This window comes from Onychostoma macrolepis, chromosome 06 (genome assembly GCF_012432095.1).
Source record: "Onychostoma macrolepis isolate SWU-2019 chromosome 06, ASM1243209v1, whole genome shotgun sequence".
In the NCBI taxonomy this organism is placed as follows: Eukaryota; Metazoa; Chordata; class Actinopteri; order Cypriniformes; family Cyprinidae; genus Onychostoma; species Onychostoma macrolepis.
This window is the reverse complement of record NC_081160.1, coordinates 15606239-15622043: the sequence shown is the minus strand read 5'-3', so window position 1 is coordinate 15622043 and position 15805 is coordinate 15606239. Positions and strand designations below refer to the sequence as shown.

The 15805-nt window shown below is 36.6% G+C and overlaps 1 protein-coding gene across 2 annotated transcripts in view; it reads left to right on the top strand.

Moving 5' to 3' along the window:
- The window catches only part of pkn2b (protein kinase N2b), a 38767-nt gene extending 24414 nt beyond the window's left edge, over positions 1 to 14353 (top strand). The window contains exons 4-22 of one of the 2 annotated variants that reach the window (XM_058778413.1): positions 430 to 553; positions 651 to 805; positions 1560 to 1773; positions 3038 to 3223; positions 4193 to 4302; positions 5954 to 6097; positions 6199 to 6274; positions 7233 to 7410; positions 7724 to 7844; positions 8973 to 9094; positions 9193 to 9268; positions 9452 to 9543; positions 10455 to 10631; positions 10729 to 10791; positions 10870 to 10946; positions 11050 to 11192; positions 12600 to 12707; positions 12892 to 12972; positions 13061 to 14353. In XM_058778413.1, coding sequence (XP_058634396.1) covers positions 430 to 553; positions 651 to 805; positions 1560 to 1773; positions 3038 to 3223; positions 4193 to 4302; positions 5954 to 6097; positions 6199 to 6274; positions 7233 to 7410; positions 7724 to 7844; positions 8973 to 9094; positions 9193 to 9268; positions 9452 to 9543; positions 10455 to 10631; positions 10729 to 10791; positions 10870 to 10946; positions 11050 to 11192; positions 12600 to 12707; positions 12892 to 12972; positions 13061 to 13264 — 2451 coding nt within the window. In that variant the 3' untranslated portion in view covers positions 13265 to 14353. Of the gene's footprint in view, positions 1 to 429; positions 554 to 650; positions 806 to 1559; positions 1774 to 3037; positions 3224 to 4192; positions 4303 to 5953; positions 6098 to 6198; positions 6275 to 7232; positions 7411 to 7723; positions 7851 to 8972; positions 9095 to 9192; positions 9269 to 9451; positions 9544 to 10454; positions 10632 to 10728; positions 10792 to 10869; positions 10947 to 11049; positions 11193 to 12599; positions 12708 to 12891; positions 12973 to 13060 lie in introns of both variants that reach the window. The other variant, XM_058778412.1, reaches the window with a different exon arrangement.
- Positions 14354 to 15805: the final 1452 nt, after the last annotated feature.

The window sequence follows — 15805 nt, the reverse complement described above, 5'->3', positions numbered from 1 at the left end:
CTGTTGCAAAGTTTTAAGTCTGTAAGATTATTTTAATGTTTTTAAAGCCTCTAATGCCAACCAAGGCTGCATTTGTTTGATTTAAAAATATAGTAATTTTGTGAAATATTACTGTTTAAAATAAATAACTTGTGTTTAAAATAATGACGGCAAAGTGAAATTTTTAGTAGCCATTATTCCAGTCTAAAGTGTCACAAGACCTTTTGGATTCTTTGAATAGAAAATTCAAAAGAACAACATTTATTTGAAATAGAAATGGAACCGAAGAGTGTATCTCCTTTTTTATTTCTATTTGAAGGTTTATGAACTATGGATCTGAAATAAGTAATACTTGTCATTATAAAGTGCTATTTGTGCACTTTTTATTCCTCCTGTTCTTTTCTGAACTCTCCTTCTGTTTTTTTTTTTCTCCTGTGGCTTCATCTGTAGGACCGCAAACTGCTCGCAGCAGCTCAACAGATGCTTCAAGACAGCAAGACAAAGATAGAGTTCATTCGAATGCAGATTCTCAAAGCCAGCCAGACCAGCGAGATGAACTATGAGAACAATGACGGTATGTGGTGTAGCCGATTTCCTCTCTAATTATATCTATGATTTGCAATTTAAATGGGCAGGAGTGTGGTAATAAAACATAAATCTGATGTTTACAGTGACTTCAAGCAAGCCTATAATCAGTCCTCTGGACTTGAGGATAGAAGAGCTTCGACATCACTTCCGGATAGAGTCTGCTGTGGCAGAAGGTGCCAAGAATGTGATGAAACTGCTGGGAACAGGGAAGGTGACGGAGAAGAAAGCTCATTCAGAGGTCCGCTCCATTTCTAAGTTATAATGATTTTTGTAGTTTCTTCACGTATCTGTATCCATTTAATGCAGTTATTCATTTAACTATATACTTTTAATAGCCTACATTGCCTCAAGGGCCAAATGTTTACAGCTTTTCTCACTTTACACCATAATTGTGGTATGACACAGAGTGGTTAAATGGTCTTTAGAGCTATCATGTAATTGTTTTATTCCTGTGTGAGTTATACTCAGTTTTTCCTATCTGTTGGAGGATTTTAAAATGTCCTTTTTAAATGATTTTCTTTTGTAATACAACACACACAAATTTCACACCTACTGCCTGACAGAAACCAGTTTTCTTTAACATCGCTAAAGAAAAAAGATACAGGGAAAAAGATCGAAGCTAAGTCAATCAGTATACTAACGGCTGAATGAATCCTCTGTGCCTCTGAATCAATATGTTTATTTGAAGTTGTTCCTGTTGCTCACCTGGTAGAGTAAGGTAGAAAAAAAAAGGGTTCACTTTAGGGATTTTTTTTTATTGTGATTATTAAAAAATTATTAAAAGTATTTATTACAAATAAAACTGTAAAATTATTATTTTAAGTATTAAAATTATGCATTTATAATAATAAATATTAATAATAAAAACATAATCCAAAACAGTTTCTGGAATACAACCATTTGTCACAGAGAAATTTAAGTCCACTGTCATATTCAAAATGTGAGTATTTATGTCTGTATGCATTTGTAAGCATTGTCTGACTTTCTTGCAGGCACAAGCCCGTTTGAATGAGTCCAGTCAGAAACTAGACCTGCTGAAGTTCTCTCTGGAGCAGAGGCTCAGTGAGCTGCCCAAAAATCATCCGAAGAGCAATCTGATTATGGAGGAGTTAACGATGGTGTCCTCCCCACCTCTCAGTCCTCGCCAAAGCATCATGTCCACCAGCAACAAGTACAGCACTGTGGCCAAACCAGCTGCTCTGACCGGTAACAAAACATAATCCATACATTCACATGTACTGATCATATTTTAGATTGGTTTTAGAAATTCGACAGCTTGTAATAGGGTTAAAACCTATTCACACTGGGAGAAAAGTGCAAAAGTGAAGTGAATCACAAAACAATCCCATTTCTCATCAAATATTTGTCATAAAATGCAGAGGTCCATCTTCAAAACCAAAATTGAAATATTTTTAATAAAACCTGTGAGATTTCTGTTTCTCCATTGAAAGTCATTCCACAAAAAATATGATGCTTCGGAAATTTCAAAAATATCTCATAAAAGTGATCTTTATGAATTGAGGATTAATCTCAATTGGTTTAGGCTTTTATTCAAATAAAACATTGATCATTGCACATCAGATATGTCTGCTTGTCGCAAGAGTATCAAGCAAGTATGTTTGAAATGCCGTTGACCATGTTTGATGTGTTCTATGCATGCGTGTTGATCAGTGTTTATATGTGAATTTAAAGCCTAAATTAAATCTGTTTATCATATAAAGGCTTGGATTAAAACCGCTAGTCATATGGTTCACTTTTATTATCTCTTCATGAAAGGAGAAAAAAAAAAAACTGAGAAAGCAAATGGATTCCACTATAAACAGGAATCTTCTTCATTTAGCATTCAGTACTAGTTGGTAAAATAGCACCCCCAATTGTACTGGAGTATGTAGGAGCAATTCCAAAAATCAATATGCTTATATTTTATTGGTAGATATGTTTTGGCACTGGTAGAAGAAAAAAATAACCCATACATGTTCAGACGAATTTAGTCTCTGTTAATAGATCCATGGGAATTCGTTGTTTCAATTTATAGTCTTGTTCACTGCAAATATTATTTCCCAGTGTGAACAGGCTCTTTAGTCCTATATCACAACACATGGTACTGTACATATAGCCCCGTTTGAGAAGGGCAACAGCTGTCTGGGTATAGGCATGTAGGAACTGCATTCGACTTTTCACACTGTCAACAGCACACTTGGCCCCAGCGGTCCCCTCCCCCACCCTTGGCTTTATCACACACAACTTTGACCTTCACTCTGAAGGAGAATGAGAGAGCTTACGTTACCATTATAGACTCGTAGTGCTTTCCATATAAGGCTCTGTAACCACTGCGTGTGCCTTGAAATAGACATTTGCAATTGTTTGCACTCTTATTATCTTGTTAATCAGAATAGATGTGTTTGATGATTTACATCTCAGATCACGCAGCGTTTTGGCTCTGAGTTGGGTTTCTGTTGTAAATCCACAGGCACATTAGACGTGAGGCTCATGGGCTGTCAGGACCTCCTGGAGAACGTCCCAGGTCGCTCTAAGACAGCATCTGTTGCTCTGCCCGGCTGGAGCCCCAGTGAGACACGATCCTCATTTATGAGCCGAGGAAACAAGAACAAGTCTGGCAGCAGCCGAACGCTGTCCAAGTCTGATGATCTGTCCAGTTGAGTGGCTTTATATGTGTTTTAAATGCTTGTTGAAAATCCAAGTTAATATCATTCATGAGAATCTTGCATGGCTATTGTGCTTCACTGATTCATTCTGAAGCATAACAAATCGGGTAATCACTGTAAATTAAACTAAATTCAGAGACATTTATCTACATTTATCATTCACATTTATGTGAAACATGGTGATTTGCCATCTTATTTCATCTTCACTCATTGTTTCCGCCGGTAAATTGAAAATAACACTTGTTCTGACTTGGAGTCTTAAGTGAATACACTACCGTTCAAAAGTTTGGGGTCAGTATGTTTTTTGTTTGTTTGTTTTTTTTGTTTTTTAAGATATTAATATTAAATTTTTTATTCAGCAAGGACACATTAAATTGATCAAAAATGACCGTAAAGACATTTCTAATGTTATAAAAGATCTCCATTTTTAAATAAATGCTGTTCTTTTGCAAAAAAAAATCACAGCTTTCACAAAAATATAAAGCTGCAATGCAGTTTTTAAAAAAAATATAAATAGAAAGGTTTCTTGAGTACTAAATCAGAATATTGAAATGATTTCTAAAGGATCACATGACACTGAAGACTGGAAATTCGGCTTTGCCATTACAGAAATGTTACATTTTAAAATCAAAGAAGTTACTTTTTAGATTGTAATTTAAAATTTCAGAATGTTACTGTTTTTGTATTTTTGATCAAACAAATGCAGCCTTGGTGAGCATGGAAAAAAAAAAATGTGTATATATTATTTTAAATTTTTTAGACCCCAAACTGTTGAACAACTTTTAAATTCTTTGTCTATGTATTTTTGTTGTTTTGATTGTATGCAGACAGACATGTTTGGGGAGTATTTTTATTTTTATCAGCAACACATTTAATCAATGTATTAAATACACATCCCTAACATTCATGTTTTTGTTTTAAAGTAATAGTTTAAGAGTTGTTTTGTACTGTTATGACAGATGAAATCAGTGCCGTTCTGAAGCTGGACAATACAGTTGTGGGACAGACCCATTGGAAGCCAGTTAGCAACCAATCTTGGGATCAGAAGTTCACGCTTGAACTTGACCGGGTAATGCAAGAGAAATTGCATAAAACACACTTGTCAAACCACAGACTTATCCCATAATCCTCTCGACACATGAGTAGATGGGCACACATATGCACACATGCTCTCCATTCCAGCCTCTCTCAATTAACTTTGGAAATGTTAATCCCAGATTTGACCCAGTTCTTATGGAAACTCGGACAAGGCGGATCAAAAGTCATCGTTCGTAATCTCTTCACTCTCACATATAATTGTCCCCTTTCTACGATGGCTATGTGTTTCAGTCACACTCTTGCTCAAGCAAACGTCAGTTTAATTTTAACGTTCATATGTTTATAATCAGCATTAGTTCCCTGTTTTTTCTTTTTTCCCAAACTTGTCCTTTATAATGTATAAAACACATTAAGAAATGGGCTGATTTTGTATTTGCTTTCAGGCTCTTTTTATTTCTCTGTTGATGGAATTGCTCAGGTTTCTATTTGACATCTCCCAAAGGAGCAAGGGTTAAATAAGAGTGAATTAAATGACTTCTTCAGTTACTTCATTAGTGATTCCTGTAAACCTGATATAGAGGCTTACTTGCTATGTTATTTTGTTAATTTTTGAGGGTAGATTATTATTTACACACACGTCTATGGGTTTGGACTTGCTTTTGGCTGTGTGACGGCATAAGCGTTTAATCCCATGGCAGGCAACGTGAGAGATCTAATCAGCAGTTGTGTAATGGCAGACAGACTCTGAAAAGACCTGTAAAAGGCCTGTAAATGTCAAACCGTTGGCTGTGAACTGTAGTAAAACCCATAAGTGGTGACTGTTGGGCGTTTTTAACTTGATCAATAAATTTCAAAAAGAAAAGCACTTGACCAGTACTCTCTCAAATACAATTTTAAACTGGCATTCAAAAAATGAGTTTATTTAACATTTTAAATTTTAATTGTGCTCTCGGTGCCGATAGCCTCGTGACAGTGCACCGACATATAGCGCCGTTGTGCTACGGGCGTCCAGATTTTGAAATGGACCTTTCCCCGATTCTTTCCCCCCCCTCTCTCTCCCACTTCGTTACTGTCCTATCAAAATAAAGGCAAAAATGGCAAAAAATAAAAATAAATAAATAAATCTTTATTAAATAAAATGTATACATGTATTTTTTTTGGTTTGTTTTGTTAACCTAATTTTTAAGTCAATATTTTTTGTCAATTTTAAAAGTTGTTGTTATTATTGTTATTTTAATTTCATTTTATTTTTAATTTTTTAATTTTATTTATTAATTTTTTTTCCCAGCTAATATACTGATAATTGATTGCTTAATTTTATTTTTATTTTAACTGGCACTTCTAGTCCAGTTGAGGAGATTCCCCCACCCCCACCCCGTATGATTATAAAAATTGCTTTGGGTGTACAGTAATACACAAAGTGCTATATAAATGCCTCATTCATTCATTCGTTCGTTCAACTACCCATAGCTTTCTAGCAATCACATAGTAAACCTTGGCAACCCCTCAATACAACATCATAATGAAACTTTATGGAATATTTCATTTTTTTAAAATGTTTATGAAAGTAGTCAATTATGCTCACCAAGGCTGTACATATATTGTGTGTGTGCATATACATATATTGTGTGTGTGTTTACTTAATATAAGATATTAAATGTTTTTTTTTGGTTGACCTGTAGTCTCGTGAGCTGGAGATAGCTGTGTACTGGAGAGACTGGCGCTCACTGTGTGCTGTTAAGTTTTTACGGCTGGAAGACTTCCTGGACAACCAGCGTCATGGCATGTGCCTTTACCTGGAACCGCAAGGAACACTGTTTGCTGAGGTACTTTAATTTTTTCATCATGCATAGACATGCATTACACAAATTTGATGGCCTTGTAGAAGACATTTATATTGAGATTCTCCCTACCTCTTTGGATACAGGTTACGTTTTTTAACCCAGTTATTGAGAGGCGACCTAAACTACAAAGGCAAAAGAAAATCTTCTCCAAACAGCAAGGTAAGGTTATGAAGTGGCAAATATGCCTCAGTGTTGGGAAGGGTTGACATGTCCACTTAAACAGATTAGATTAAGCAGCCTACTTTTGACACAGTACTGCGGTTCAATATTGCACTGCTGTGGGGCCAGAGTTTACACAGCGAAGTCAGAATGAACTTTGACCTTCTTGTTTGAACTCGTTTGAACCATTTATAGACAAAGAAGGTGAATAGCTGGTTTAGAGACTTAAGCTCTGTTTGAAAGTTGTGCCAAAGTCCCACAAATAGTGCTCTGCATGGGAGACTCAAGTCAAAATTTTCCGTTAGCATTTTGCTAAGCTAACAGCGCAATGATGTTAAAAGGACATCTCAGGCCCTGTTAAATCAACAAATTTGGCATGTAAATTTGGTTTTCATTATTGATTTGTCTTTTCAGACCAATGCATAAAAACTACAGATGGGGCTGAATGAACATTACATTCAGTAAATTCAGTTTCTGACAGCAAGTGGCACTTATAGAAATGTAGTAGTACCCAGTTGCTCTGCAAAAAGTGCTTTGCAACTTTCTGTTTACATGTTTTCAAACAGCTGTTCAGATTTTACTGTTTGCTGTGGTGTTTATCAAAGAACAATACAAGAGTACAGAGAAGACAGACTGTCATTCAAATTTTAATGTTTATCACACTGTGTTTTCCCACAATATTTGTCCTGGTGTGAACAGGCTTTCACAAATATTTAGTCATCCTGGATTTGCTTTCTTATTGAGCTATTCACAGAGCATTCTGGGATTGCATTGTACATGAAGGATAAATGCTATGTTGTCTAACTTGGACCTTTCGGATCATCCGGAGAGCATGTCTACAGTGCATTAAATAAGTGTCTACATGAATAGCACACTATGTTTTGGAAGTAATATTATCTGCTTTTCAGAAGTTTGCTTCTGCTTTCTTCATCTCATACATAAATCTTGTTCCTCTCAGGTAAAACTTTCCTGCGTGCCCCTCAGATGAACATTAACATCGCCACCTGGGGCAGATTGGTGAGAAGAGCCATTCCGTCAATCAATACCTCATTCAGTCCTCAGGCGGCTGATCTAGGCTCAGCATTGAGCCCTGAAACTGTACCCATCGGCCACCCAGACGCCCACTCCCTACCCAGGTACATATGTGTTCAAATGCATTCCAGCTCATCCGGACAGACTCATTTCCTAAAAGAGCATCTGTTAGCGGAAAGCCCTCGAATTATTCTGCAGTCTTTGATAAACAATGACTAATCTGTCTGGAAATGTAATTGGTGCTCTATATTTAGATACTGAGATGACTTAACATTCCTGCTCTGTATCCCAGTCAGCGTATGCATTCCATAATGTAGCTATTCTGTAAATCTCCAAACCCCCAAACAAAGCCGCTGGACTGTTTAAAATGGAAACTGTCATGTGGTCTACTTTTATGATTTGTCTTCTCTCCTTCAGCGACCCCACTGTGACCAAATTAGATTTTGACAAACCAGCCACCCCTCCCTTAAAACGTCACTCCATCGAAGTTGAGATAGAGGAAACTGCATCGCAGGATAAGATCCCAGATGGAAAAGAGGTGCAGGTACAGGAGCAGTTGTTTTAAAGGAATAGTTCAGCAAGAAATGAAAAATATCATCATTCACTCAGGTTGATCCAGACCCATCTGACTTAGTTTTCTGTTGGAACGCAAAAGGAAAAGTTTAGCAGAATGTTGTTGACACCATTCTTTTCCATACAATGAAAGGGGATGGGATGGAACGCTTTGGGTGATGAAAAGTCATTTAAGTTGTTATTCACTGGTTATCTTGGCAGGTTATTTAAATGCACGTGAAGGTGAATGAGATTTGGCAATTTCCATTCATCTTCACATATAATTAAATATGGCATGACAAGTTGTTTCAAATGAAGTTTGCTGCCAAATGTTGTTGGTTCTGTCTTTTAACAGATGATGTGCTCAGTTTGAACATGCATATATTCCAGGGGTTCTTAACCTGCCTTACCAAACGTCCAAAGATGATTTGAAATGATTTAAAATTAGACAAACCAAGCTTTAAAAAAGCAACTAAACAAATTAAAATCCAGATATTTAAAATTTTAATGTACCAACAACTGTGATTTCAGCTGTAATGTGTGATTTCTTGCCCTGAAGAAGTCACAGAAATGATTAAAATCTTAAAATACCATGGGCATTTTATAACAAACATTTTTTTACAGTTATGCTAAGCTCTAAAATATTTTATTGGGTAGAAATGGTGAGTAAAGATTTATTTATGTATTTATTTTTTAAATACTTATCCTTGTTTTAGAAATCTATATCCAGTATCACTAATGACAGGAAAAGTCATGTAAATTTATTGGTTGAAAAAAATTGGATGCCTGAAGATCCTGTAGCTCTTAAAACCTCTGGAATCCTGAAATTTGATTTATAAATGTTTTAGTTACTTAAGATTACAGAGCTGCAGCAAAGTTGTCCTTGACTGCAAAGTTGCCCTGGTCACCATTCACATCCTGCCTTGCATGTCCTTCTGTGTTTGATGGGGAAAAGTCAGTTATATGGGTTGGGAATATAATGATGACAAGTAAACAATGACAGATTCTTCATTTTGTTTTTTTGTCTGAACTGTCCCTTTAAGGCAAGTATTATTAATAAGGGGAGTTCTCTTGAAGTACTTCAAAATGACTCTTAAATGCCTGTCGCCTACAGGATGCCCTAGCGACCTTTGACTTCCTGAACAACACAGTAGCTAAACCAGATTATGACAGTCTGGTTGAAAATGAGCAGCCTGTCCTGGAACTGACTGCAGTTCAACGAAAAACTGAAATAAGGTACAATAGTTTTTCCCCTTTTTTTTGGATTACTGACATCATGGCTACATATAAACAGCATGCAGTCAAATGCTCAAAGTGTGTGGTCATGCCTTTAGGGAAGAAGAGGAAGTTCAATTCAGTTTGACAGACTTCAAATGTGTAGCTGTTCTGGGGCGTGGCCACTTTGGAAAGGTAAACTTAAACTTGCTTTCACATATGCACTAAGGCGAGTTCTGTAAAATGTGCAAATGTGTCATAAATGTACAGTATATGAACCATTTATGTAATGGTAGCAAATTATGTCTACATGCTGCCACTTTGAGATGTGGCTCCTGCAGATAGTTTCATTGTCTCATCCCTTTAATTATTCAACAGGTTTTACTTGCTGAGTACAAGACCACTGGAGAAATGTTTGCCATTAAAGCTTTGAAGAAAGGTGACATTGTTGCAAGGGATGAAGTAGACAGGTAAAGGCTATCTATGTGTGTTTAAGTAAAATAAACGAACAACTTCATGACGATGCTTCGAAGCATTTGTAGAGTCATCAGTTATTGTATACTGTGGGGACTGTTCTGCTCCTGTTTTACTTCCTGTTATTATTAAGGCCAAAGCGTCAGAGCTGTACTCTAGACATGGTGGAGCCACCATGCATAGTGTTTTTTTACAAATGAATGTTTTTTTGAATTAATCGGTATTTTAGCATGTCACATTTATTCATTTTAGTCCATTTTATTTGGACTAAAATGCAGTTCAAATAACATTTTAGTTGACAATATGCAAAATAGTGTGTTCATAAATGTATATGTTTTCATATAAATATTTATTCGATAATTGTCTTTTGGTTAACTTAATTTAGATTGACACTGGAAGTCCTCATGCTAGCAACTCTCTAACTTGCTGTAACTTTGTTGCCATTTCTTCATTTTCAATTTTCAATTTTCTTCTCATAAATTTTTTCTCACGCCATAACTTTCTGATATAGAGGCTAAAATAAATACAAACTGTTTGTTATATAATCTACAGTATATACAAATGCAATGCTACATACATTATCAATAGTCACTGTTAACATTATATGCATTTGAGTAATTAACATTCCACTTAAAACCACTAATATTTAGCTTATTCACTTATAATTACTATGCATGCAGTTAATGTGTCCATGTTAACTGACAGACAAAGTGGAACGCTTCTGCTTTTAAAAATACATTTGTCACACTGGAGTGCAATATATTGAAGTAGAAAGTCTTAAATATATATCAATATAGCTAAAGTATGTATCTCTCATATACATTTTTACCGGAATTGTTGGAGGAAAAAAGTTAATGGCCATGTTTTGTCAACTGTCCTTTTACTCTACATTAATATCTATCCACAGCCTCATGTGTGAGAAGAGGATCTTTGAGACAGTGAACAGTGTTCGGCATCCGTTCCTGGTGAACCTCTTCGCTTGTTTCCAGACCAAGGAGCATGTGTGTTTCGTCATGGAGTACGCAGCAGGAGGAGACCTGATGATGCACATTCATGCAGACGTGTTCTCTGAACTGCGCTCTGTGTGAGTGACTGAATTTACTATTGCTGCTGTCACTTTGACATGATTGTTTCCCAAAAGCTGGATTTCCATCTGAAATCACTTGTTTTTACGTCCTCAGTTTTTATGCTGCTTGTGTCGTCTTGGGGCTGCAATTTCTGCATGACCATAAAATAGTGTACAGGTAAGCGTCAGTCCTGAATGTAAAAACAGAAGAACGTTTTATGAACCACATGTGACTGTCATGAACTTTCTACTGCAGGGATTTGAAGTTAGATAACCTTTTGCTAGATACTGAGGGATACGTCAAGATTGCAGATTTTGGTCTTTGCAAAGAAGGTAGATAATGTATTTTTTATTACTAATGTTACTAAATTTTGTGTGATTTATGTGTTGTTTGTCAGTAATGTGAGTGTAACTCATTCCATCTCCCATCATGTAGGAATGGGCTTTAAAGATCGTACTAGTACGTTCTGTGGAACTCCTGAGTTCTTAGCACCGGAAGTTTTAACTGAGACGTCATACACAAGAGCAGTGGACTGGTGGGGTCTGGGAGTTCTCATCTTTGAGATGTTGGTTGGAGAGGTATGATGGATGGATGGATGAATACTTAATTGATCTGCAAAGAGAAAATGTATGAAGAGTACGGTTAATGTCGTTTGGTCCACCTAAAAATTTAAAATAATTTACATTGTTTCAGATGATTAAATCTTTGAAAAGTAAAATAAAATGTGACTTTAGAACTTCAGTTAAGGACCCGTATACTCAAAACGAAGTACCGTTTGTTCATCATTTAGGGGTAAAACGAAAGTTGGAAATACATGAGCAGCGTTATACTGTTAGCGAAACACCACGACACAACCCTCTCTGATGAAAGCAACATTTAAATATGTAAATATGTGCTGCGCGCTTTCCTCTCCGTAACAAAATAAACACAACAAAAATGGAGAAAACGGCAAGCATTTCTTTAAAAACAAACAAAAAAAAGCATCTGATCATAGCGACATGGTTATGTTTGAATGAGCTCTGCAAATTAGCACTCTCGTCAAGTCAAGTCATGTGTATTTACATGGCACTTTATTAAATATATTGCTTAAAAGCAATCAGCAGTGTTAAACATGAAAAACAGTGTCAGTGTCTCATTTCATCAGAAGCACAACTTTTATTTTCACCTCCAAGGACTCGAGAGACTAAATGAACCCAGAGGAGAGTTTTGCGTGAAAGAAGGCGGAGCCTCAGCACACACCCCCTGTGTCGTAATCGTCACGGACTAATGATAGTATAAAGGTGTTTTGGAGCTGTAAAGAATTTTTGCGGAAAGTTAGGTTTGGCAAGCCGTTTCGAACTCACAAAACGAACTTCATTTTGGCTGGATTTTGTTCGAAATGACCTCACATCAGTTCGTTCTTCGATTTGGTTTGAATTATATCGGGGTCTTTTAGTATTTCACTGGTTTACAGTCCACAGCAATCCATGCAACCGAGTTTGTCAACCTGCCTGATGTAGACCAATGGACCATTCGAACAGAACTTGTTCAGACATTCCATCTGTGCTATTTGACGTCTCACTGTTTTTCAGCGTCTCGCTCTATGAGCACCATGTTTTTAATACAGTTTGTCAAGTTTGAAAAACGTCTCAAGTTTACTGCGTTCTGTTGCCATTTTGTTGGTTTCCATCCAACTGTTCTTTTTAAAGCAAGACTGCTTCCCATGCATCCATTCTCAGTGGTTTTGTTAGGCGTGTTTCTTGTAGTGGTTGCAAACTAAAAAAACATGAACGTGATACTTCAGTCCTCAATTGACAATTTACATAATTTAGTTGACTACAGTAATTAACATTTATAATAATTAGAATTTAAGTGATTTATTATTTGTGATCTAGTACTGATAGGCTCATGTTCATTGATATGGGAATAATACAAACAAAGGCACTTTTATTTATTTTCAATATTTTATTATGTGAAATATTAATATTATTTTAATTATTTTACAGTCCCCGTTCCCTGGTGATGATGAAGAGGAGGTGTTTGACAGTATTGTTAACGATGAAGTTCGCTATCCAAGGTTCCTCTCCACAGAAGCCATTTCCATAATGAGAAGGGTATGTTTGGATGTGTCCTGCTATGGTTAAACTATTTTCCTAGACTACAGCTCATTTTATTGTTAACGGCAACACAGCTTTATTAAAAAAGACTGTTCCTTTTTGTAATGGCACTTTTATATTCTCAAATTAATTTACCAGCTAACTATGCTCATAAGCTTTAAACATTCTCTTCCTTATCCAGTTGTTAAGGAGAAATCCAGAGCGGCGCCTTGGCGCAGGGGAACGAGATGCGGAGGAAGTGAAGAGGCACCCGTTTTTCAGAGTAGGCCTGTTTAACTTTTTTTTTTTTTTTTACACTTTCAGATGTCACTGAAAATCTCCTTACAACACATTTGTTTATTCTTCCTCAGAATATGGATTGGGCTGCACTGCTTGCAAAGAAGATGCGACCCCCATTTGTGCCGACCATCATAGGCCGTGAAGATGTTAGTAACTTTGACGATGAATTCACCTCAGAGGCGCCGATATTGACTCCACCTCGTGAGCCAAGGTTTTTGACAGTCAGCGAGCAGGAGATGTTTGCAGACTTTGACTACATCGCCGACTGGTGTTAACCCAGATCCTCATAAACCCTGTTCACACATGCTCAACACTGAACCAACTGAACAACTCCCTCTCTGTAGGACACATTGGAAAAGAAACTACTTTCCCTCTATGCTCTTATTGTGCCACTTAAAGGATTGGCAATAATTTGTTTTAAGAACCAAGAATGAAGTGGTTGAGTCTTGGTAGCCCAATGTGGCATCTTTTTATTGTCAGGGCACTGGGACACTGATCGGTGACCATTATAAACTTGTGAGGAATCAACAGGATCAACTGCAGCTTTCCTCTCCATTTTCCACACATTTTCTCTGCTTTTAAAAGCTGAAATGTGCCTACTGTCTTCAGATTTTGGGATTTTCAACACACAACTGAAGAACTGAACTTGACCAAGACATCAAATTGCAAATTATTCACTCCATAATAGGAGCATCTTACAAGACTAGCAAGCTCAAAGAGAGTTCTCTTGAATTATTTATTTTCTTGTATTCCCTTCAATGCCTTAAATTCTTTACAGGGCTTCCAAACAGTAACTATGAGGTACAGAAAACCTACCAAAGCGTTCCTGCCAAATGTTCTTCTACCCATTTTATTGGAATAAAAAAGACCTTGGTCCAAGAGCACAGATAAATGAACTTGAATTTTATCAAGGCAAAATGAGAGAAAGCTGCAATTTAATTGATCTTTTAAGAATTTATTTTCATTTCTATAGAAGTATCATTGTACTCTAATCATCAAAAGAAATGTAAGTTATAGTTTTATACTGTATTTTTAGAATATTAGCCATTTGGATCTGCTGTATGTTATGACAATGGTTGTACACATATATGAATTGTAAGATTATCATTTTGGAGAGGGCAGCTCAAAGTTGAGAGCAATTCTGAACTTTTCATATGGAATGTAAAAATGTATATTCATGAAAACAAACAAAAAAAATGTATATTTTTGGCATGTGATCATGCCAAACTGGCTGTATGTTTTATTAGTTGACATTTTTTAAAGAATATTTGTAGTCCGTTTCAGATCTTTGTAATTTTGCAGCGATTTCTCAGTTTAGCCATTTTGTGGTTGTATATGTCAACATTAAACCACCTTTAATAGAAGTCTGTGATCACCATTCCTACTTGTTCCGACACTTTTGTTCCTACAGTGAGCTCACCCCTTCTCTGAGCAAGCTTATGATGGACTCCTGCCAACAATTCCACTCAAGTGTATCACGAAAATCTTCCTCAAATAACATTCTGTACACCAACTAACACCTGGTTTCTGTCTATTCCTCTTGGTAAGAGCTTCAAAGAAGAATGTGCTCCAAGCAAACTAATGAAGACACCCCTAATATCAACTAAGTATGTTTACATGCACTTTCAAGTTGTACTTGAGTAGAAATAAAAATTGTTTGACGTCACTAAATCCACTTAAAAAGATGCCAAATACAGTGTTTTGGATGTAAACCCGATTCATCTTTGCCATAATTCTGACATTATTGGCGTGTGCCATACCGAAAAACGTATATTTGATGATTCATATATAACTGCACATTTAAGCTTGTTAGTGGGCTCTCTGTTAAGACATAAGACGATGGATTTACTACTGAGTGAAAATGTGATGTAAATCTTACTGCAGGTGGAAGATGACTGATGCACCTGTCTGGTCAAACGCGACGGCCAAGTTTTAGTACTTGATTTAACAGTGTCTTTGTGTATCCGTGGCAGATGAAAACCGGTCTAGTGAATTTACTAATAAGCTCGTTTTTGCCGTTTCCTACTATGGGTGGCGTTTGATACGTTTTCAGTGAAAGCAGAAGCAGTTTTGATGTTTGAGTCACCTCACCTGACTGAGAGGAAGAAGAAAAGTTATCGCTCTGCGGGTCTAACTGGTCCTGTCTGGGTGTGTATGTGAGAGTCACTGCATGACTAATACGGGTTTCCCATGGAAAGCAAGTTAGTTTTGCTTCATCCACTCCGTGAACATTCATAACTCCCTCCTCTCTGTGTTCAAGATTAAGGTAATGTGTTTGAACAGCCTCCTCCGCACAGTATCATACACGTGAAATACTCCCACTGTGCTGTTCTTAAAGGAAACCAATTATTTAGTGCAACATGGTGTGTGTGAAACAGCACTGTATTATCCAACACGATTTGAGAACGTCCCAAAGAACATCTTGTCCTTCAGTGGAAGCTACAACGTCTGACCATTTGCACAAAAAACAGCTCACATGGTAAATGTCAAAGTATACATATTTGATTAGTGACATTGAAAACTCTTAAATATTTCTTTGTCATAAGAAATGTTTTACAATAATAAAAAAGGCATACCATGACCCCTTTAAACTTTGTTTCCTGTTTTTATATTAGATTAAACCAGATTTTTAATCTTTTGAACTACAGTGTAAATCTGATTTTGCTGTCTGATAGTCAGAGACCAGACGTTATCTTGGAAAATGTCATAGAAATAGTAGGGTACATGCTCTCCAGGGGATGGTCAGGACATGGGACAGATTTACAGACAGGAAGAGGAAAGGGAAGCTGGGAAATAGGTTGGAGAGGAGAGGCTCC